The 24,275-nt window shown below is 35.8% G+C and overlaps 1 protein-coding gene across 3 annotated transcripts in view; it reads right to left on the reverse strand.

Annotated features, from left to right (window-relative positions):
* c12.2 (von Willebrand factor A domain-containing protein c12.2) overlaps window positions 1–24,275 on the reverse strand; it is a 1,756,568-nt gene that overhangs the window by 575,990 nt on the left and 1,156,303 nt on the right. For all 3 annotated transcript variants that reach the window (XM_081733805.1, XM_081733806.1, XM_081733807.1), the window contains exons 10-11: window positions 9,306–9,466; window positions 1,188–1,363 (exon numbers count right to left, since the gene is read on the reverse strand). In XM_081733805.1, the coding sequence (XP_081589931.1) occupies window positions 1,188–1,363; window positions 9,306–9,466 (337 nt within the window). The remainder of the gene's footprint in view (window positions 1–1,187; window positions 1,364–9,305; window positions 9,467–24,275) is intronic.

The following is a 24,275-nucleotide window of genomic DNA, read 5'->3' on the forward strand; positions in this document are numbered from 1 at the left end:
CACGCCACTCACTACCGTCAGAAGTGACATACGGTTTCCGTCACTGGGGAATATTAATTTCTATAAGAAATAATAATAAATATTCGAAGAAAATGTACGAATTCTAATAAAAATGGTAAAACCTACGGGAAACCATGTGTGCTGTAACATATTATTGTTGCCCGGTGGTTACAATCTGAAAACACATATATTTTTAAATGACTGTAACATATTTAGGATAGATAATTCGAAAAAAAAACACTTACAGTATCAATTCATATATTATCTTTCCTCCTGAAACATTTGTCCCGAAAGAGGTAAACAGTTGAATTTCTCCAATGACGCAAGGAAGCTGCTACAAACAAACTCTGAACGTCAATTGGCTATACAGTTTCAGCGCGAATGAAAATCCTAGAAATAATGTAAACACCTGTCCCTAGATGGCTTGCAAAGTTCATACGAAAAAGTAGTTTCCCTCTAAATCCAGTAGGCTGCATGAAGAAAAAGTTTATAATGTGGTTTCACACTGAAACCACTGAGCCGGAAAGGGATATTTAGGTATTTCGAGAAAGCAGTCACAAAATGTCATCCACGCACAAAGCCCGGTTTGTGGCATGTGTGCCAAGAGGAATGGGACGAACTTAAAAAGCCACTCTCAACAAAAGAATTCCCCAAAGGGAGCTTTGATGTTATTGTCTATAGTCAGGGCCGCCATAAAGAGCATAAATGCTGGGTGAAAAACTTCCTTACGTTCTAGTACTAGGCTACAGACGTTGTTTCCATAAATGTGAACTCATCTTTTATGGTTATATATAACGTATGGTAAGTCGCAACAAACGGGCTAATAAATATTAATACTATTAGCCATCGAAGCCGGGATCCCGAGTACGCAGTTTATACATTAAATAGAAGCTTTAAATTTTACTAGTAGGCCATTATTTAAATACCGTCAGTACAATAGGGAAGTAGAGATATAGATACCGGGTTGAGGAGTTAATTTCTAATCTCACGAAAGATAGAATTGAATAAAACTTCCTTCCTATACATAATTAATTTTATAAAAAGTTGGTGACTGTTCTCATCTCTAGATTGGAGCAAATAGTCATCTTCAACCTTAGTCTCTTTAAAACATCTTTGTGCATATTATGTTGCGAGAATGCAGGAAAGTTTAAAAAGAACATATTATAGCAGAAATTAAATTGACTTACCTAATACTGGAGGTTCAGCTAAGGCAATAATCCTAAAGGATGGATGTATTCTGAGAATTCCAGATTTTATCATTTCATCGTCAGAAAGTTTATGTATTCGTTTTATTTCATCGTATCTGTCAGAACGCAACAATCTTTTTCCATCGTACAGCTGCAGCTCTCGATCATGTACTAATCTAAAGATAAGGAAACAAAAATATACAAATTTAAAATAAAAGATCATAATAATAATTTTGGGATTTTAAAGTCCCTTTTTACAGTAAGGCTCTACGATACGTGGACCTAAAGCTTAACGTGAGATCCGAATCAAGTGAGCTCCCGCCGGGAATCGAAACCGGGTCTCTCGCGCCGAAAACAAGTACACTAATCATATAGCCACAAGGAAGCTTTATAAAAGGAAAGCTACTTGTAAATAATTACTTATACAATACCCTATGGCACTATTCAAGAGCTTTAAAAATTCTTATACACTGAAAATAAATAAATGTTCGTGTATTTTTTAAAACAAATATTCTGGGAATATAGAGATATACGACAAACAAACAGCGTAAGCAACATGTTTATCTACTCCATTTTTCTTTTAAATTCCATTCCAAATTAGAACAGCTCCTACCGCAACCATCTAGTCTCTTATAAAGTTTGACGATGTAGTAAAGATTATAATACCTAGGTATATAAAATGATAATTATGTCTGTCGTGCTGTATGATTCCGAAACATGGTCTCTTATTTCAAAGGAAGAACGCAGACTGAAAATATTTGAAAGTAAAATCCAGAGGAGAATATTCGGATCCAAGAGGGAGGGGAATGGGAAATGGCGGAAGATTCAGAATTAGGAACTCCATAATTTATACCGTTTACCAAACGTTGTTAGGGTCATCAATCTCGAAGGCTCAGGTGGGCAACTGATGTAGCCAGAATGGAAAAAAGTAGGAACGCTTTCAAAATTTTCACTGGATATCCTATCGGGGAAAAACCATTAGAAAGACCTAGGTGAGATGGGTGGTGCTGAGGACAGACATCAATAGAGGCTTTTGTGAATGTCGTATTGACGCTGTGGGTTTCATAGGCTATGGAGTTTGTTAGTTCGTTAGTAAAGATTATGAATCCAACGATCACACACAAAACTGTAACTTTCAATAATGACCAATATAAGCGCCATATAGAACTAATTTGCCGATATGTTGTAATTCAACCACGACTTATGATATGAGCCTGTAATCCAATTCTCTTAGAGGTGAGATAGGTGGAAGGTGAGAGCTCCTTCTATGCGAGGCGATCTTGGATTACACTTGTGCACTCGCCACTTGTACCGGATTCAAGATTGGGCGTCCATGTGGATAGTACATCCAGATATTCAGAGCCTTTGCGTTCAATAATGGCGTAAAGCAAACATCAACTAGCCAAAGTCCAAATGCAAACACTGCGTATAATGTCTAAAAACGCAATTTTATTTCTAATCGAGGAAGAGTTTTCATCTTGAATTTTCAAAACCTAAAATAACATTGATTTTATTGAAAACAATCTCATCTGGAAGTACTAATCGTTTTCATCTTGAGGTTCTATAAGTTTAAATCTTCAGAAACACAATATTTTATTTCCGTCGGGAAATATCACGCTATACATTGTGTCAATTTAACTTCGGAACGTCATCGAGAATGGGAGCAAAGAATTCGCAGAAAAATAGAAACTTAATCAATTATCAGACACGTAAGAACATTTTTTGATCGGATAGGGGGAAGGACTCAAGGAGCGTCTCTACAGATTTTTACTGCATGGGTATATATCAACATATATGATCATATAATCAGACTTGTCAATCAATTGCTGGATACATGTGCCTTCAAATCTTCTTCATAGCCATCTATCGTGCGCATTTTATCCCACATTACTACATACCACTTCTGGATTTAGTCTCACATTTGGATATGGCAGCACTGTTCTTACGTCAGAGGGTAGTGTCTTAGGACTACAAACATTTCATAACTGATATGAGAATGTGCGGCGATGAAGTGTGGCGAGTGGTAACGGCTCTGTGTTATTCGGTAAAAAGCATGAATATTTTGGAATAAAGGAGAAACTGGAAACACCATAACAATATGTTTAAAAAAGACGAACCACGTGAGTGGATTAAGATTGAAGTAGTATGTAGGAGTAGTGCTCAATAATGTTTTCAGGACTTCGTGATGATCTCGCCAAAATGAAGAAACAACTTGAAAAGGAGCATTACTTCACAAGAGAAACTACCATCCATGCGTTACGACGGTCCCTGCGGTACATTGATCATCACGATGGCATTGGTTACATAGATATATATCGCATCCACTGCTTCTTTAACGTCTTCATTTTCATTTTAATACTCATCGCTTTTACCATCTTTCTGATTCATGTATTCTTTAGCTATCTTTGCGGGTGATTTCGAACATACAGCTATATACACTTAGCTGTGCAGCCTGCTCGACCATTTTGGTCGAGTCGTGGATTTCGACTCTTGTTCAGAATTATCAAGTTTTGTTGATTAATAGTTTTTTCTAGTTTCTCTCTCCCTTTTTCAACTATTCTGCTAAACCACATTGGTGAATTTGCATTTGGATCTACACAGACAATCTTGTCGTGCATTTGGCATGTCTTGCATGCATTTTATATATCTTGTATGTAGGGATGTATCATGTGCCTTATTAGAAATAAGCAATAATTATAATTAATTTTGCCGGAAACGCTAAAAATGCGTTTTCCTACCTCCCTAATAAATTCAAGACTTCTTACACCCCAAGCACCCCTGGTTTCAATAGCAACGGGAGTGAAAACAAAATTTTCGAGAAGCTGGTCTTATTTTCTTTATTTTTCAGCTTCTTTCCGATTAGCAACAGCTCAAGCGTTCATTACAGATAGAGCGAGACTTGAATAAGCGTATGTATCAGCGCATGTAAAGTTCCATAATAAGCATTTACCTCTCATGCATGGAACCACCGTTATGCAATCGCATCACTTTCCATCCGAATGACAGCAACCAGAAGATTCCCGTATTGAAGGAATTCCAGCAGTGTTAAGGGCTCGTAGTATTATATCATTAACGGAGGAGTGTCGGCCGTATCTACCAGCGCTCTTCATCCATGAAAGGCCATGGAATCCACGTTGATTAACCTAATCTTCACAAGCTGGACAGCGATGAGGCTCACAAGCAGCTAAACCTAAACGTAGGGCAACAGCAATTCGAAAGCTTTCATTTGACAAATGAAGGCCTAAAGGCGGGGAAGGTATCGCAATCAACCATGCACCTGCTTCGGAAAACGAGGTAGCACGGAACCTTGCTTTAACTTTCGGAACAATAATAGATTGTAAGAGACGATTATATAAGTGAGATACAATTGACATATACCAAGATAACTGATAACACTTTTTGCTAATTTCTGGGAGGATTATGCCAGATAAACTTGCCCACCTATTACAGTCTTTCTGATCTGAATCATCTGGGACCAAACAATAACCTTGAGAAGGAAAGTCTCGACTAAACGACAAGATCCGTGGTAAGACGCTAAGAATTAAGGAATCACCATATCCACAGCTGGTCGAATACCAAGATCACCCAAGTCAACAGATAAACATGCTTGTATCCAAGAGTCGTCATTTAAGGAACAGTTCAAAATTGATTCAAGGCCAGTTTTCAAGAGAATGAAGTCCTGGACAATCATATTTTTCAAGCAATGAAGTCTCATGCCAAGATGGAAAGCATCGTAAAAATAGGTTAGACGAGGGATTGATAAAGATACGCCTAAAAGGAAAAAGGCTGAATGGGCTGAAATTGAGAAAAGTCGAGACATGAACAACTCTAAATTAGGTATTCAATGGCACGTTAGTAAGTGCTTCCGACGTGAGAGCAGCACGTAGAAGAGATGCATTCGGTATGATTAGAGGACGTATGCCTGGAGCAGGCTCCTTAAATCTAAAGATTTCGTCGAATGTGGTTTCATCTGATACAAGACAACCAACCTCGCATTTAGAAAATTTAAGTCGTACGCCAAGAACAGATACCTTCTTATTTATTTGTATTAAGGATGAAAAACCACCTCGGTTTCACCACCGATTGTTCCATCATCAAAATACCAAATGTTTAATTCGGTGTCCAGTAATTTAACTAAAGACTGAATAGTTATAGCGAAAAGTGCTGGGCCCAGGGATAACCATGTTGTACATCTCTCTGAGAAGAAACAATGTTTCCGTCGAAAAACATCATTGGGATGACTATGTCATTGATGAGCATATGGATAAATTGAAGGAAAACCATTGAGCACTGCGAGAAGTATAGTATCCCGACGAAACTGATTTAATGTGTTAGGAAAATCCAACTTTACGACTGCCTTAGTGGCACTGTAAGTAGAAGAGAAATAAACTTGAGTTGCGCGAACAGCTACCTCGGTACCATTACAAACATCAAGCTGACGGGGGATAAAAAGTTCTTAACCAGCTCACGTATTCTAAGGCATATAATTTTTGCCGATCTTTGCCGATATCAAAACTAGTGGCGCTTGGAGTGCAAGAAGTCTTGAATTTATTAGGGAGGTAGGAAGACGCATTTCTAGCGTTTGCAGCGAAGTTCGTACTAGATCTTTTCTAATACAGCGCATAGCTGTTTCTATCCAACGTCTCGTCGGTCCTTGGCACTTTACCATCTGGAAAGGAACTTGCTTACGTGTTTGTCCTTTAATAAAAATAGATGTTTAATTTAATTTCAAGCCTTTGGAAACTTGTGGTAATAGAGTGCAGAGTATATAACTGGTGTAGTATAATTTTAGTTTTTGCGTTGTTATGGTTTTATATTTGAAGTTTATCTCTAATTTTGTCTCTAATATCTAATACGGAATTCCTGCGAACTATTATAATGAATGTTATTGTCTGTATCCTAATCTCAACACTAAGATGTGTGACTTTTACAAGTTGTAGATTTCAATTCAAGTTTACTGTAATCACCTGTATCGACAACATTACCCGGATGTACGTTCATACAAGGAGACACGCGTGTTTTTACGCTCCGTGAAAATGAGAACATTTTAGTGAAAATAAAGAACTTTTTCTCCCTAAAACATTAAAAATATTGACATTAACATTCTACAGTGACACACTGAAAAGTTCGTTGTAAAGTGGGCAGTGTTATAATGCAAATATTGCAGTGTTGTGTACATGTGCATGTTGCATGCTGTAGTTGTTGTGGTAGCTTACAAAGGACGCCACGGACTCAACCGCCAGTTTTGCACCGACAGAAGTAGTTTAGAGCACAAACCCGATAGAAAAGACTTGCTTAGGTAGGCTGAGGTAAAACCACGCCTTTGCTCATCTCTGCCTGGTTGGACTAGCTCCGCCCTATCTAGTTTCTGATAGGCTGGAACAGCTCCGCTCTATCTCCGCCCACAACAGCATGCATATAAAGAAGTGGATCACCTAAGTTCAATGCTCGGTACTCTACGAACACTCTCTAGAACAATAAACAAAATAAGAACAATAGGGCCTTCTCTAATAAACCCAGGGAAAGGCTAAAAGAAAAATTGGCCAGCCAAGAGCACGCCTTAAAAGCTCATGGCACTATTGCGTGCTATTAGTCCGCTAGAAACACAACTAACTCGAAGAAGTAAATACAAAGCACCCTAGCAGAGAAAATTGTAATAGTAAATCCTGGCTAGGGTCCTTTGTAAGAACCAAAGTATACTAGCAATTAGCCAAACCGCTCTTACAAGAGCCATTCAATGATCATTACTCAAGACCATATAGCTGCTCGAACATCATATCGTCACAGGCATTTAAGTTCAGAAAAACCCAAGCCAATGGGTAATGATGACATTTCCTTGAGACGTTGAACCTATTCCAAAAATGTTTGTCGTTATCTATATGCACATTCTTTTCGAGAGCAACTTTGAAACCGGAAATAACAGTAACTTTTTTTACTACTTCCGATTTTAGTAGGGCAAAAGGGACGAAGATGAAGACTCTCCTCTCAAAACACTGAATCGATTACAAAAAATCATGATCTATTACCGTTTCTGTTGTATGGTTATAAACAATGAAGCGGAAAATGGTTGATTTCTACTATTCTGATTTGAATAAAGGGTTAATGGAGGAGATGAAGCCTATTCTTTGGGGCGCTAAATTGGTTCTAAAAGTCGACTTTTCGATATCTTCGACCGCTTTTGCATCATGGAAATCAATATTCAAATCGGAAGTATTAGTAAATTTCAAATAGTTCCGATTTAGTAGTGTGTTACGCGTACACTCTATTAAGGCAGCATATTTTTCTTAAGATACTGAATTGGTTTCAAAACTTTAATGTCGTTTTCGTATTACCGTTTCTGTTCTATGACGATCAAAGTTAAATCTGGAAATGGTTAATTTCTATCATATTCGGTTTGAATAAAGTGGTCACGCAAGAGAGAAAAGTATTCATGAAACGCTGAATCGATTCCAAAAAAACAGCTTTTTGATATATCTAACGGTTTTCGCACTATAGAGATCAATTATGAAAGAGAAAGTACGACATCTTTTTACCATTTCTAGGTTTAGTAATGTGTCACTGCTCGAGATAACATGTTTCCCTGAGTTGCTGAATCGATTAAAAAAACAAAGAAAAAAAACGTTGTCGCTGCATATTACTATTTTTGTCCTAAGGGGATAAACGATGAAACCGAAAATGGTTGATTTTTAGCATATTCCGTTTAAATAGATAGTAGTAGAGGAGATGAACCTATTGTTACAACGCTGAATACATTCCAAAAACCGCTACTCGTTATCACTTGTTGGGTTTGTTCATTTGCTATCAACGTTGAAACCGAAAATACTAATAAATTTCAACTACTTCCGTTTTCAGTTCAATGTTACTGCTCTAGATGTTATTTTCTCTTGAGACGCTGATCGATTTCAAGAAACGGCTTGTTGCTATTTATTGGAGTTTTTGTTATGTGGCGATCAACGTTGAAACAGGAAGTACTACTAACATTTACTACGGGTGAATAAGGTATCTATTCTTGAGACATTGAATCGATTCCAAAACACAAGTTTCGTTATTATTGTGTTTGTTCTATTGCAATCAACACTGAATTCGGAAAGGTAATTTCTTTTTAGTTTTACTTCCAATTTGAATATATGGCTAACGGAGACCGCAGTTATTGAGACGCTGAATCGAGTGTAGAAAGAGACACACACACACACACAGAGAGAGAGAGAGAGAGAGAAAGAGAGAGAGAGAGAGAGACAGACAGACAGAGAGAGAGAACAGCTTCTTGATATTTCTTACCGTTTTTGCTCTAGGAAGATTAATATTGAAACCGAAAGTACATGTAAACTTATACCACTTTTGGTTTTAGTAACGTATTACAGATGGAGATGATATCCTTTTTCGAGACGCTAGATCGATCTCAAGAACCTTCTTGTCGCTATATATTGCCGATTTTGTTTATGGCAATCAACTCCGAAACCAGAAACTGTTGATGACAGCCACTTCCGGTTTCAAAAGAGGGTTAATTGAGGAGATAGCACTGATTATTGGGAAGCTGAATTGATTGCAGAGAAGTGCATTTCGATATATCTCAGCGTTTTTCTATGGACTTGTTGGTAGACTGGAAGACAAAGGAGTTCTATAAGACTTACGACACCTAATCATAGTATAATTGGAATCTGTAAAATTGCTTTTGATTGTTTCTACAAAATATACATGTCTAGTCTGTAGTGCCCTTTCGTAATATTCACTGAATGTTTGGTATTAGAATAATGAGTTCAAAAAGCTTATAACATTCTAGAGTGTTATTTAGTACAGAAGAAATATGAAGAAAGAAGATCATCCGTACAAAAGTGCGCAAGTTGTATAAATTATCTAAAATATCACTAGACGGTTGTTTCACATTGTGCTCCGTAGTTTAAAAAGTCTCTTTAAATTTATAGTATTTTAACAGGAAACTTATGATCAACGAAAGCTGCAGTATCGTAAGATTACATTAAAGATAAATTTTACTATATAACCACGTATATCAAACATTGCAGAAAAATGATATTCATATTTAAGTCGTGTTTGTTGGCTTTATAAAAAAAATATTGTTTCACTTTAATGATATATTGGCTACTAAATCTGAATTTTTACCTGTGCAACATAGCCAACGTACTGCCATGAATTCTGTGAATTCCATCTAATATCGCTAATTTTCCTTCAAGAGCTGCTACTACCAACTGCGAATTCTGCCAAACTGTATCCCCATTAGGCAGGGTACTTCTTTGCTGAATTAAATCTCTTGATGACATGTCCTAAGGTAGAAAACAACAGTAAATAAATGTTAAAGTTCTAGTAAGTAATAATCTGACCGTACTTCTATATTTTACAGTTCCTTCAGATTAATATCAATAATTCATGTCTACAGTGTTATCATAATTTTTCATTTTGTTATGTAGTTTCGTTTAACCTGTAGGATACATCAGGGGATTAAAATAAACAGTACGGTTATTAGGGTAATCATAATACTTACCTCCCCCTCCCCCCAAAAATATTCTACTATTCCTTATACAAAACATTCAGTTCTGTCAGCGTGGATAGAGAAGAATTCTCAGCTACAGAATTGATGAAATGTGTTCAATAATGTTGAGGTCTGGGAATCGGGTAGGTCAGGGGAGATGTACGAAATCACGACTCAATAGCTCCAATAGTGTGATTTGGTGTATTGTATCTTGAAAAACTGCGTCAATGCCCAAAAACATCATGTGGACCATGTGTATTGGTAAAAGTTATACAGTTCTTTACTTTGCTAAACATAGTAATCGACCAAATGTGCACAAGTTATTAATTTATTTGTTTATCACGGCTTTAGTTTACAAAATATATTATTATGCATTTGACGTATATTTTTACTGTTTATGTATACATAGTTCACCGTCTTACAAAACCTAGACTGCCTTTTAAAATCTAAATACTTAACAATGAAGCTATATCCTTTAAAAAACTCTCAAGCTTGTTTACAGCGAAATTCATTTTTCCTCCATACAATCACAGAGAAACACGAGTAGTCTATAAGAGAAATAAATTATGTGGACATTGCTGTCAAGTAAATAATAAAATATATATCACATTATTGCGAGGGATAATTCAATGAGAAAAAGCAAAAAGGCTACTACTCACCGCAAAAAAATGTAGTAAAGAATATACATATTTTTTGCGATGAGTAATAGCCTTTTTGCTTTTTCTCAATAAAATATATATTTGCAATGGTGTCCTGTGACTAAATCCTGCATGACTCATGTGGTGCAAAATGAACTAACCATCATGCGGTGCAAAATTAACTAACCATTTTCCTGGAGGCTCCAAACATATAATTTGCTGATGGATTACATAATAAATAGGATACAACCATGCCCTATTGGGACGTGGTGTACAAAATTAATGTAAAAATTCGGGCAGTTTTAATTTGGCATATACCAGTGGCCACAAAACATGCTGGCTCTATGCCTTGTTAAAATCATTTAAAAGCTCAAGTTTAACAATGTGCAGATAAGTCATAGAAAATATCTATTGACCCATGGGCTTAGCCAAAGTTCTGAGTTTGGGGGGGGGGGCATATTTGCAAATTGAATATCCCTTATATATATATATATATATATATATATATATATATATATATATATATATATATATATATATATATACAGGGGCGGATCCAGGGTATGATCAAGGGAGGGGCTAAACCATATTTTACCGTTCTATCCAGTGTAAAGGAGGATTGAATCCCATTTTATCCAGTGTATACCTGAGCGTCAAGGGGGGCTATAGCCCCTATAGCCTCCCTAGATCCGCCACTATATATATATATATATATATATATATATATATATATATATATATATATATATATATATTCTAGTGTCCCACGTGATGTAGTGTATAAACAATTCCACACGCCAGTGTTTACAAACACCACCACGTGGTTTGGCAAGAGGATTTCACACCAGACGGATCTACAATCATTTGCAGACGACAGCTTCTAGCCCCTCCCACGGAGAAGCAGACAACCACGGAGCACCAGCGCCACCACCATCCAAGTAACCCTTTAAATTGGCTGGACGACGGCAATTCTGTACCAGTTTTCTGGTGACTCTCCTACTGTTTGCCACGGAACATTAGGAGTAACTTAACCTCAGGCCTCAAGTCTGCTACGGGGCTACGCCTATCCTATCTCCTGGCTTAGCCTCCTACGGGACTCTGTCTGGGAATCCTAACCTCAGCCGCTTAGCCTGCTACGGGGCTCTGTTGGCCACTTAATCCGGATTTTTTTTTGCTACGCAGCATTGGATCCTTAATACCCCTCTGCTTAGCCTGCTACGGGGCTCTGTAGAGATCCTGTCTGCGACCCTACGGTCAAAGACTACCTATAACTAAGCTTGTATACTAGAGAAAATATTTGTACTGTATTTTGTAAAAAATACTTTTATAGTGGAATTGTTTTATAATAAACACCTGTAGTAGGAGTCGATTCCGAACACTCTTTTTAGTAAGGCTCTACCTATACATATAGGGGACAAAGAGTTTTACATGGTCGAGGCTTTGATCGGCTCAGTTCTGATCTGAACACTCCCCTACCGGACAGTATTTTTATTAACTGGAAGTGAACTGTTTTCTAATAGGTATGTGACTTTCTTATTTGTGAAATTAGGGACTCGGACTTGACTTTATTTAGTGCATGCATCATACTAGATCAGGAAAGAACACTTTTTCGGAGAACGGTGTAAATATGAATCAGAATTCACGCACTTCTTTCAATATACCACACCTCACTAAATATTCGGGACACGTTACGGAGGACCCCGATAGTTTTTTATGCTCTTTGATCATCAAGCGTTATTGCATTCTTGGAATGCTGAGAAAAATAAAGAACTATTATATACATATTTACAAGATATGGCGCTCGATTTAGGGTTACAGTTAAAGGCTCAGAACCAATTGGATTTACTTAATTACGAACAATTAAAAGCTAAATTAGTTGACCTGACCAAAATTACCTGGCTATAGGGCTGAGTTTGAAATTTTTCCGGTCCAACATGGCGAAAATGAGCCAATTGATGCATATTTTCTAAGGTAATTGAGAGTTATACGACAAGTTCTGCAGCAGGCCACTGAGGAACAGAAAATAAATTATTTCTCACTAGAATTAAAAAAAACTTTTTACAAAAGATCGCGTTAGACCATTCACATTCACAGCATTTTAAGATTTACAGACAGACATAACCTGGAAAAGGCGCATGACCTAATGAGAAACGTGATCACGTAGAGTTACAACAGGCAATTTATTCACTCTGAGATCACAATTCACCAGTCAGCAGTTTAAACTCATGGGTAGTCGCTGGCGCTTCCTTCCCTATACATCATCAACAATTACCTTATCCATTATGTAATCCACCACCTAATTAGAATCAATACCAGCAACCTGCCCCAGTATTTCTTGTACCTTCAGCAGCAGCACCACAACTACAGGGTGCATCACAAAATCAATTACCTCCAAATCCTCCCTCCAAGTTGGTAGTCCGAATCCCTCTCCCCAACCCCCCGCGCCTAGCACATCTAGTACTTCTAGCGCAAATAATTCATTGGACTTTAGTAAATTAGCAAATCAAATGCCGAACTATCTCTTCTGGTGGCCCAAAATGCTATTAAGAATTCACAATTTAGACGGGGCGGCCGTAACAACCAGCACAGAAATGTAAAGAAAAACAATTTTTAAAATAATAATAAAAATAATAATAGTACTCCTGGGCCAGAAATAGTCACAGTATGCGGCACGTGCTATAAAAATGGTCATTCTCCCAGCACATGTTATAAGAATAACAAGCAGGGACACGCCTAGAAGGGCCCCAGGACAAATCCTCTCAAGAACTATGTTCTGAGGGCCGAAAGTCAGGAAGAAAATGAGCAACAAAAAGTCGCATGCACTAGCCCTAATAAACAGTTAATGACATCGCTTTATATTGTGGCTCCAATATCCGATAGAAAACATTAAGTTGTTAAATCAAGAGCATAAATTGTTAATTAATGTAACAATTAACAAAGAAAAGTATCCCGTAATCATTGACACAGGTAGCTCGACGAGCCTATGGCCCAAAAATTGGCTTCCTCCAAACACAAAATTGATTCCTCTTAGCACCAATCTACGAGGAATTGAAAATTGCGTCGTAAATTTACGTTATATAGCTTTAATTAAATTCAGGATTGGCTCAACTTTTCCCCATTATTTTCGAATTTTAGAGCACGGAGACTTTTTGCCTTTATTTGGAGAGGACATTCTAAATCGTTTACAGGCTAAAATTGATCTGCAAAATAATACATTATCAGTATACAAAAAATCACGGCCACCGCCGTACCCAATTGAAGTTGACGCTCAAGAACAATTATCTGCAAGCGCAATTCATACAATAAAACAGCATAAATCGGGTGACGTACTTACTACTCGAAAGGTTACCATATCAACCAGGTCACATTTCTTTTTACCTATTAATGTCAAGAATTGGAAAATGGATACAGAGTATTTTATTATCTCTCCATTAGAGAATTCACTAGACAAGTACGGGTTACAGACTTTGCCTACTAAGGTACTTAAGAATAATTTCACACTGTTAATATAAAATCCAACTAATAAGCCAGAAACACAAGTAAAAAATACACCGATTGCATATGTTGAAGAGAACGTTCAAGAAGTAGATATACAGGGTGACTACCAAACAGACGAACAAAATGATGCGCTATCCTATAGAACTGACCAGTTAATTCAGGATAGGCTGGTAAACCCGGATTTAACGAAAATCAGGAAAAGGCTGTACATGATCTGCTCCTTAAATACGGGGATGTCTTTTCATATACACCAACTGACAGAGGCTACTTTCGTGGTTATGTACATAAAATAAGGATAGATAAATGAGCCTCTTTCCATGAGATGTCACCCGCCGCATTCCTTTGGCAGTAGGACCGCAAATTGATTTGCAAATTAAACACCTTTTAGAAGCTAATATTATTAAAGAGACTAGTGATAGTTCCTTCTCGTCGCCACTTCTCATAGTTAGGAAACCAAGTACTTCAGAATTCCGCCTAGTTTTGAATCTACAAGCGTGCAATAAGTTTAAAACATATTTGAACATTCCATTCCAGTCCACAGAAGACATTTTGCATGTACTCAGAGGCAAATCTTGCACTTCGACTATCGATATAAAGTCCTCGAATTTTCAGCTATTATTGCATCCTAAAAGTCAAAAATACATGACTTTTGAACTTAATCATACTAGGAAAGCGTATAAATTCCAACGCTGCGTGATGGGGCACACCACTTCAGCAGCCGGGCTAAGTATAGCAGTACACATGCTTTTATAGGGTTTACCACCTCGCATAACTGCCTTTGCTGACGATCTTGTGATAGGAAGCAAAAATCGGAAACCGCAACTATCGGACTTGAAATTGCTCTTCAAAAGGCTAAGAAAACACGATTTTAGAGCAAGCCCGAGTAAGACCCACCTATTATACTCGGAATTGGATGTCTTAGGATTCACAGTTAGCGGGAAGGAAATCAAACTTTCACCCAAAATTGGTAATAAAATACGAAAGTTTAAGAAACCAACCTCTAAAAGGACCTTGAAGAGATTTTTAGGACTCTGCTCTTATTTGAGGGCGCATATCAAACATTTCACGGAAAAGGTGGAACCATTTCAAATTCTTTTAGAGAAGAACTCAAAATTTAAATGGACAATTCAGCATGAGCTATTTGAGAAACTTAAGATAGATATTATTCAGGCCCCATCTTTGTTTCATTTCAATCCATCATGGGAAATACGAGCGTTTTCCGACGCATCCTCAACTCCAGCAGGCGGAATATTGGCATGTTACAACCCTAAAACTAATCAGGAGCGTGTTGTTTCCTATTGTAGCCGTCGCTTTACCAAGACCGAGAGAAAGGCCTCAACATAGCAAAACGAACTATATGCATTGATATATGTTCCTCGAAAATTTCGATATTTCTTAATAAATAGAAAATATAAGTTATTTATAGACGCTAAATGCTTGGTTTCACTCAACACCCAGCCTGACAAAGTTGGAAAATTTATTTGCTACAAGATATTCTTCGCGGATTAAAACTTAGAAATTGAACACATTAAAAGTCAGCAGCATTCTGCAGACATTTTAGTCGCTTAGAAGACAAGCAAGATATACAGCAGGACGAAAATCAAGAAGTTGTTAACTTCTCGGACACAGAGGATGCTAAAGGTCTTTGCTTCGCACTCATTGGAGCACACCTTTCAAATTGACCAGTCCATTACGTTACTTAATTTTGCAGCCCTGAAGAAGCTGTAATGGCTTACGAGAATGAACTTTCAACATTTGAAGAAAAAGACTGACAACACTGCTTCCAAAAGTGATGTTCGATTATGCAAAAGTGTGTACAGTGTAATGGTGAATACTTTGGGAAAATGTAAGTGTTAAATTGATTTTAAGTATGTATGTTATTTCGCATCCCAAAATGACCCTCTTATTATCGTATTCGTTCTAAGATAATCAACATTACAATTGGAGACAGGTTATTTCTATCACTTTCAGTCTGAATAGTGGACTCATAGAGGATATGGAGTAAATTGTCTCTCTGTTTCCCTTTGTGATCTGTTGCAATCAAAACTGAAACCAGAAGTACTAATAAATTCTTACAACTTTCGGTCTTAGAAGAGCCTTACAAGAGACATTACGATGGTAGTTTTATGGAATAGTGAATCGATTCTCAAAATCCGCTTAACCGTACGAAACCAGAAAAAGTTGATTTATATCAATTTCGTTTCAACAGAGAATTAAGGGAGAGCATTGAACCATGAAGCTATTCTTAAGAGGCTATCGATTCTGAAAAAAAAAAACTTTTCTCGATATGCGTGATCACTTTCGCTCTAATATATGTCAAGAGGCTGATGAGCAGACAGAAGGAGGCCGACATTGCCCTTCTATAGAACCTACCATATCTATTCATAGCTTAGTTTGGAAGTCAACTACTACTACTAATAATAATAGTCACTAATTTAAACTTTAAAAAACATCTGAATACCATTGCAGTGCATTATTATTTTTTTTTACAAGATTTGTTCTCAATTAAATCACCAGTAGCTCATTGGTTACATTGTGTTTTGTGGTAAATTGAACGACTCTTTGTTATAACGAATACAATATTTTAAATAACGAATATAGTTTACTTCTGTCAGGAGCTTGCGCCCTTTGCTTGCTCGCTACGCCCCCACATTAGAATTCCCTGATTTAGATGCCATGATTTTGAAATTTCGAAATGTGTAATACAAACAAATTAAATGTTCTATTGATAAACGCTTTACTGTATGATTTCATGTTATGTCGGAGGATAAAAATAGGATCATGAATATGATTAATATTTTATTTTTACCTAAGGCATTTTACATGTGTAATTACAAGTGTAATATAATTTCCAAAGTTTCAAAAGGAAAGAGTTACAAAAGGTTGACACTAACAAATGTTCTAAAACTCCTGATTACTAGGAACACGTGAAAAAAAATTAAGAGATTTACCTCCTGCAGGATTAAAACACAAGAAAATTTCACTGATAAAGTGCTCATTTAATCCACATGACTATTTCTTGTGCTCAATAGAAGCTGCTGTTAACGTCTGTAGGGCTTTTCAGTTGACCATTGGTTTTTGTTTAATTTCAAACAAACTGAGTTTTTAAGGCCAATAATTGGAAATAACAGCTCTTCCAACAATTTTTTTCACAAGCCACATTTTATTTATGTTAGGTATCATTTATGTTAAACAAGTTGAATCTTGTCAAATGGTTGGTACTCATACTTATAAGACTGATACGGAAACTTCCCGAAATTGCAAATTTACTTGATTGAAATGCTATGCCCGTTTTAATGGACAAGGATGCACTTGAGAATCGAGTCGGAACAAGAACACAACGACAAGAAGAAAATTATCTATCATCCAGAATCGAACCCAGACAGTTGAATTGACAGGCAGACGATCTACTAACTAGGAAACCTCACGTAGAACACAGCATGTGTTTTCCTAGTAGATTCTTAATTACTGCTTTTTCTGGGACAGAAATTGGTGAAATCATAACATCTCTATTTAACAACAATTTTGTTACTAAAATAGTGATAGCACCAGAATACTACTACTAATGCTTTGCATTGTTAAAGAGGAATCTTTCCTCATTACTCTCACTAATTTCAATCCTAACTTTAGGAGTAAGTCATAATCTTCAACAAAACATATCATAATGTAAAGGTAGCAGGTGTTGCGGGTTCAAATCCTAGTTGGGATAATACCATATTTTACTCTTCAAAACTTGAAGAAAAATTGTTTCTATGTTCAATTCTGTCTCGTATTTCTTATTAAAATTTAGCATATATATATTCAGAAAATGACAAATTTAAAGATTCGTTTAAGTTGTAGGTGTGAAATTTCTCATTTAAACACGTAATTAAAATACGTAATGGAATACGTGGAATACATATAAAAAATCTCTATTAATAGGAAGTGGACACTTGGACCAGAACAATCAAAATTCCCACTTGTAAGGGAGTAATTCTTATAATGTTTTGTACTACTATGAGCAAAATAAATGACGCGTCTCTTTATTTTGAAGTTTTTTTTTAAAATATCTCCGTTTTCTTTATATGTTCGAAATTTCGGAAGGTTTCCCAGCAGGACAGGTTAATAACAAACCGGTTTTTAATATTTGTGTTAGATATTAGCTTAAAATAAATAAATTAGAAGCAAAAAAAAAAAAATTAAATCGTCAGAAATCTCGAGAATTACCAACTCTGCTAAAGTGGGAAATTTTCAAGAACGCGAGGGAATTCTGCAGTTCAACACGAAACAGCGACATCTATGTCATTGAGAGAAATGTGGATTAAATCTACAAACTAAACTTTTAACGAATATTTCTAATATGTCTTATTATATGCATTATCTGCAAACTCCAAATATATGAATATATGCTAAGTATTAACGTAAAGATAGAGCAAATAGTGGAAATTATCTATGGAAAAGGACGAATTGTTAGCCCAATCGTAATAAAATATCGTCTTTACCGGAACAGGTTCAGTTTACGTAAGAAAACAAATAGCTCATTTAGTTAAAGCAACGAGTCTGTATGCCGAAGGTAGTGGGTTCGATCCGCATTGAAGTGCCGTTGTCATTTTTATCACTATGGTTAGTTTATTTATTTTTTAATGTGGGAAAGAATCAAATTGTAACATATTTGTAAACGTCATGACGATACCAAAAAAAGAAAAAATGTCATTGTCGCACTTGCATTAGCGTCCCTAATTTTGTTTGCAAACAGTTTCGTAATTATTTCCCCTATGCTCACTGCTCACCGAAGGCTCGCTGCCGCATAACGAATGTTTCCCAGTAAATGTTAATTCTAATTTGGAGAATTTTATAAAGTTTCACAATATTTCTCACTAGATAGTATTCTATCTACGTGTTTGGATATTTTGATAACAGATGTCCCTATTAAATGTTTAATTTTCCCTAGATGTTTAATTACGGAAAAGTTTTACAATGTATTTGTATTGAATTGAAATTGTTTTGAATTTACTACATAAGGTAAGTAGCCCGAAGGAGGACAACTGAAGTAATTGATATTCTACGTAAAAGCAACCTATTGTAGAATGATGATATTTCTTATCTTCAGCACATAATCATTACGTTAGAGAGTCAGAAAAAGAAAAATCCTTTTTTTCCTCCCCTATGACCACCCATCTTAAACTTGTACATACCATTGTTCGTCTCACAAAATTTCGGTGCTCCAAAACATTCAATAATAATAATAATAATAATAATAATAATAATAATAATAATAATAATAATAATAATAATAATAATAATAATAATAATCCTGAATATACCATCCTTACATAATGTAAGGATATCTTAGTTTCTTAGTTAAAATCTTAAATATCTTAGTTTAAAATGCTTTGTTTAGTAATTATTTGAGCAACGATGTAGAAGGGGGTACGACATTTTATTTTGCCCCTCTCATTTCAGTACCCTTCCAACAGACAGTAATTTCCGATAAGCAGGGCAGACAAAATGAATAAGAAATATATTTACAGCATCCTCTCCCCTTTCATGATTGGAATATCACGTAACATTTTTTATTCTACCAAAGATGGCCCTGCGCGGGGTAGGGGTAGGTAACTAAAGAAATACCTAATATATAGTACCCCTTGATTATAATATTACCGCTTCTTTATTTGTACGAGGGAGCCCCTACACAACCAAGGATGACAAAAAGAATAAAAAAGTGTCTATTGATTCCAGTGGCGGATCCAGCACGAACTCCAAAGGGAGGGGCGGGAAAGTGAAACATTCTTTTGATGATGTGAAGCTGTCACAAATTATCACTTAACTAAACTAAACAATAGTGAGGTGAACCGGAACCCAGTGAGTTTAAATTGATGTAAAAGTTTAATTTTTGGCTTCATATTAAAGTTTTGGTTTGAAATGAGAATTTCAGTCCAAGTGGTCAATGATCAAATCTCGTGGGGCTCTTCAGTGTAGGCTAATACGGCCCCCTTATGAGAAAAGGCAAAAATATTAAAATGTTTATAACTTTTGAATTTTTCGTCTATTTTAAAGAAATGTTTGGCTTCGTATTAAAGGGTTGGTTCCGAATGACAATTTCAGTCCGAGTGGACAATGATCAAATCTGCGGGGGGAGGATCTTCAGTATAGGGGGCTTCGGCTCCCTTATGGGAAAACGAAAAAATATGAAAATGCTTATAACTTTCGAATTTTTCGTCTATTTTAAAAAAAATTATTGGCTTCATATTAAAGTCTTGGCTTCAAATGACAATTTCAGTCCGTGTGGATAATGATCAAATCTCGGAGGGCTCTGCGGTGTAGGGGTTTCGGCTTCTTTATGGGACCAGATTCACGTAGTTGATATTGCAAAATTGTTTTGTATACATGAGTGCAAACTTGCTCCATTTGGTTAATTTTACCTCTTATATTTTGCAGATTAAATTCCAAGCAATAGTTACTTCGCAAAGCTAAAAGAACGCACTTACTAGTTTCAATAAAATGAAATGTCTTTTATGAGAAGTTGTCATGGAGCAGACGAACGAACAGGCACCCAAACGTTGGTTAAGTCGGACGGCTGAAACTCGTTAAGCTCGCTTCAATTATTATTATTATTATTATTATTATTATTATTATTATTATTATTATTAATAATAATAATAATAATAATAATAATAATAATAAAGCATTCACCTTTGGTGCAGGGGGTCCGTGGCTCGATTCCACTTCGCGCCAAGTGAAATTTCAAGTGGACAAATACCGTGTGCATGAATATGTGTTTTCTTGAGATTTTCCATTTAGCTCCCACTTTCTTCATTTCACCATTTCATTCATCATCATTCTCCCTTAACGTAGGTGCATAATTGTGCAACGTTAAACTAGATATTCCATTTAATTTTAGTTTCAATAATAATAATAAAAAATAATTCAACTGAAAGGACTGTAATTTATGTTGACAGCAATTATCTTAAAAATGCAACCTATATGCTTTGAGTAGAAAAAATAATCCTTTCAAAGTGTTAACGAATGCGCACGAGATAAAATATGTCTCGGGAAAGAGACGAGACGCGCTTTGTGACATCCAAGATAAGACGAGGCAAATGTTTTGGACACGAGATAGCTTGTAAAATGTCTCGTCTTTCTGGAATGTCTCGAAAACAAAAGTCTAAGTTTTAAAATTATTTTTCAAGATCTATTCTCTCAGAAGTAGTTCCCTGCCTTAAAATTAATAACGGCATTTGTGATTTAAAAAAGATAAGCAATGCCTAAAGTTAATAGTTAACTTTTCGAAAAGAAGCTTCATTAAGGTTGAACCTGAAAGATGCCCACAAACTTCGGGAGATGATTCGTGACATCAAGAGGAGACAAATGGTCCTCTTGCAGTTTTCGAATTCAGCTTCGTTGTCAAGATACAGGGTTGGCAACTGGTCGTGTTTGAGAAACTCACTGGGAATAAATTCAACTCCAAGAATAAACTACTACTCATATATTTTTCAGGCCAGTTGACTTATACCATGTTGTAAGCTTAAATATTTATTTATGAAGTGTGTACAAAATTCGCCAGAGTCTTTTCTGAGAAAATCGTCGAGAAAAAGTCACCAAGAACAAACTACCCCTCGTAAATTTTTCTAAGAGAAATATATGATACTGCAATATAGGGTTGTTAATTAAATATTGATTAATGAAAATAAACAAAATTGTTAAAACCATTTTTGAGAAAACAGCTTTTTTCGATTTTCAGCTGTTGGTAAACCACACTTATTTTAGGCGGTAGGAAAAAAATTAGAAAATCTCTTGTAGGAATACTATGTAAACCCTAAGTTTAAAATTTGGTGTAGATAAGTTGAACGGTATGGCCTCTAGGCGAGTGCACAGAAAAGTGTACAGAACGGACGGACCGGAAGGACGGGTGTCGAAAAATCACATTTTCGGTATGTAGACGCCATGAAATATGTAAATCCGTTGAAATCTCAATTTGTTAAGTTATTTTCACAATCAATATATTTTCTTCTCTCTTTTGTCGCTCGAAAAAGAAAGGCCTGAGTTTACCACAAAAAGCTAGGGAGTTTACCAAAAAATGTTTAATTACAGGGCCACCGCACTAAAATTTTTCAAATCTATTTCTTAACTGTGTTAGGCCGCAGTTGTTACTGAAGTGTGTATTTGGATAATACGAATGAAATTATCGTATTATGCAAATTGATCGAATGTCAGATTATCGAATAAAAAAAACTTCGATTGAAGAAAATCCACACTACAAAACTAACTCACACTTTGAGCACATTTTCATTAGACATACAATATACAAATTAATTCAATCATTGTTTATGAAAAATAAAAAAAATCTACTACTAAATGAACTAAATGAGTCATTTTTGGAAAAGTCATTCAAAAAGAACACGTCAGGAGTAACCTACTTTTTGTGAACTGTTTCGAACAATGAGTTAAGATATACTTTTGGTTATTAATGAAATATTTACTTGTGACATTTGAACAAAATCGCCTGTCGTTCGCGAAAATTGTCGGGGAAATAACCTTGACCCCCAAAATAAGCTATCCGTTGTAATTGTTTTTCATAGAAATGACTTATACTAAAATATAGGGTTATTAATGAAATACTTATTAATGAATTATCAATAAAATTGTCCGAGTAATTTTTGAGAAAATCGTGAAGGAAAAATAACTTCCCGAATAAACTACCTCTTGAGGATGCTTTCAGGGTAAGCGAGTTATTCCGTATTATTAGGTTTTTAATGAAATATTTATTTCTGAGTACGATCAAAATTGCTTGACTCATTTTTGAGAAAACCGTGAAGGAAAAGCACCCCCAAGAGTAAACTACCTCTCGCATATTTTTTCAGGACAAACGAGTTTTGCCATATTGTTCGGTTATTAACGAAATATTTATTTTTGAAATATGAATAAACTCTTTGAGTCGTTTTTGAGAAAATCGCCCAGACAACACACTCCACCAAGAATAAACTACCCCTAGCATTTTTAGGACAAACGATTTATGCCATATTGTTAAGTTATTAATGAAATCTTTATTTATGAAATATGAACGAAAACACTTTAGTCCATTTTGAGAAAACACTGAGAAAAAACTCATCCCCTTAGTATAAACTACCCCTTGTATATTTTTCTCAGATAAATGCCTTATACCATAAGATAGGGTTGCTAATTAAATATTGATTTATAAAAAAGAAAGAAAACAAGATCGTTGAAGCCAGTTATGAGAAAATATCTTTTTCTTCTATTTTCATCGTACAAGAAACTACCCTTGTTTTGGGAGTAGGAGGGAAATAAAAAAACTATAGGAAATACTATGAAAATCTTAAACTAAAATTTGGTGCAGATAAGTTGAACGGTATGGCCTCTAGGCGAGTGCACAAAAAAGTGTAGCGAACGGACGGACGAACAGATGGATATGTATCGAAAAATAACTTTTTCGGTGTTAGGGGCTATAATACGTGTAAATTCGTTGAAATCTCAAATTTGATTTTTTTTCGAACACCATATTTTCTTCTCTCATTTGTCACTTCAAAGCAAAAGGAACTCACAACTACAGATAAGAAACACCTACTTTTACACATAGATATTTATTGATTTAAAGCTGTTTTAGTTTGTGTCATTTCACTTCCAATTGAAAGGTTTTACAATGACTAACGGCATACTAATGACGAGACGGAAGTTTTCAGGAAGTAAATGCATTCAGAAGTCTAGCTGCCTTACACCTATCAGCCTGTTTTTATTTCTGCAATTGTTGACAGCTGTAATTTCGTCCAAACGCTACATGAAATAATTCTTGGTTGACGTCATTGTGTTACTATTTTAGTGTTGTTCTCTTCAGACTTGGTTGAAGTTTTGTCTTAAGGTTATACATTTCTTTCTTATTTCATCGTTACACATAGGAATAAAATGTTGTGGTGAGTGGATAGATTCGAACCTACGAACATTGAGTTTTTATTCTTGCAACACTTTACCAATGGACCAAGCTTTGTCTTCATGTTAACGCACGGTTACAGGGTTTGTTACGATTTAAATAAAATGGCTGGCTGTTAAGAGTTACCTGCTCACATATTTCGATAAACAAATTCATTGCTTCGTAGATACGTAGAGCAATGTTTAGATACACATTTTAGGAGAGTGAATTTTGGTGTATATAATAATTTCATGCGAGATAAAAGCTGGATAAGTTTTGATAACATGTTTCATATGTAGTTCTCAATAATAGGCTTGTTCGGGATGACGTTCCAGGTTCAGCATTGACTAGCAGTTTTTGCTATTAATATCCCTTCTAACAATATTGGCAGTGGACAAAAGTTAGCCCGTGTTGAAGCTTTTTGCTCCTAATTTAGTTATTTTACTTGAATGTATTGAATATTGTCAGCAGACACGTATGCAGCAATTTATTTCGGGAGTGGTCCGACTTCAATATTAGGATAAATTATAATAACATTTTAAAAGATAATCCCCAAAATTAGGCTA

This window comes from Thermobia domestica, chromosome 12 (genome assembly GCF_964235325.1).
Source record: "Thermobia domestica chromosome 12, izTheDome1.hap1.1, whole genome shotgun sequence".
NCBI classification, from domain to species: domain Eukaryota; kingdom Metazoa; phylum Arthropoda; class Insecta; order Zygentoma; family Lepismatidae; genus Thermobia; species Thermobia domestica.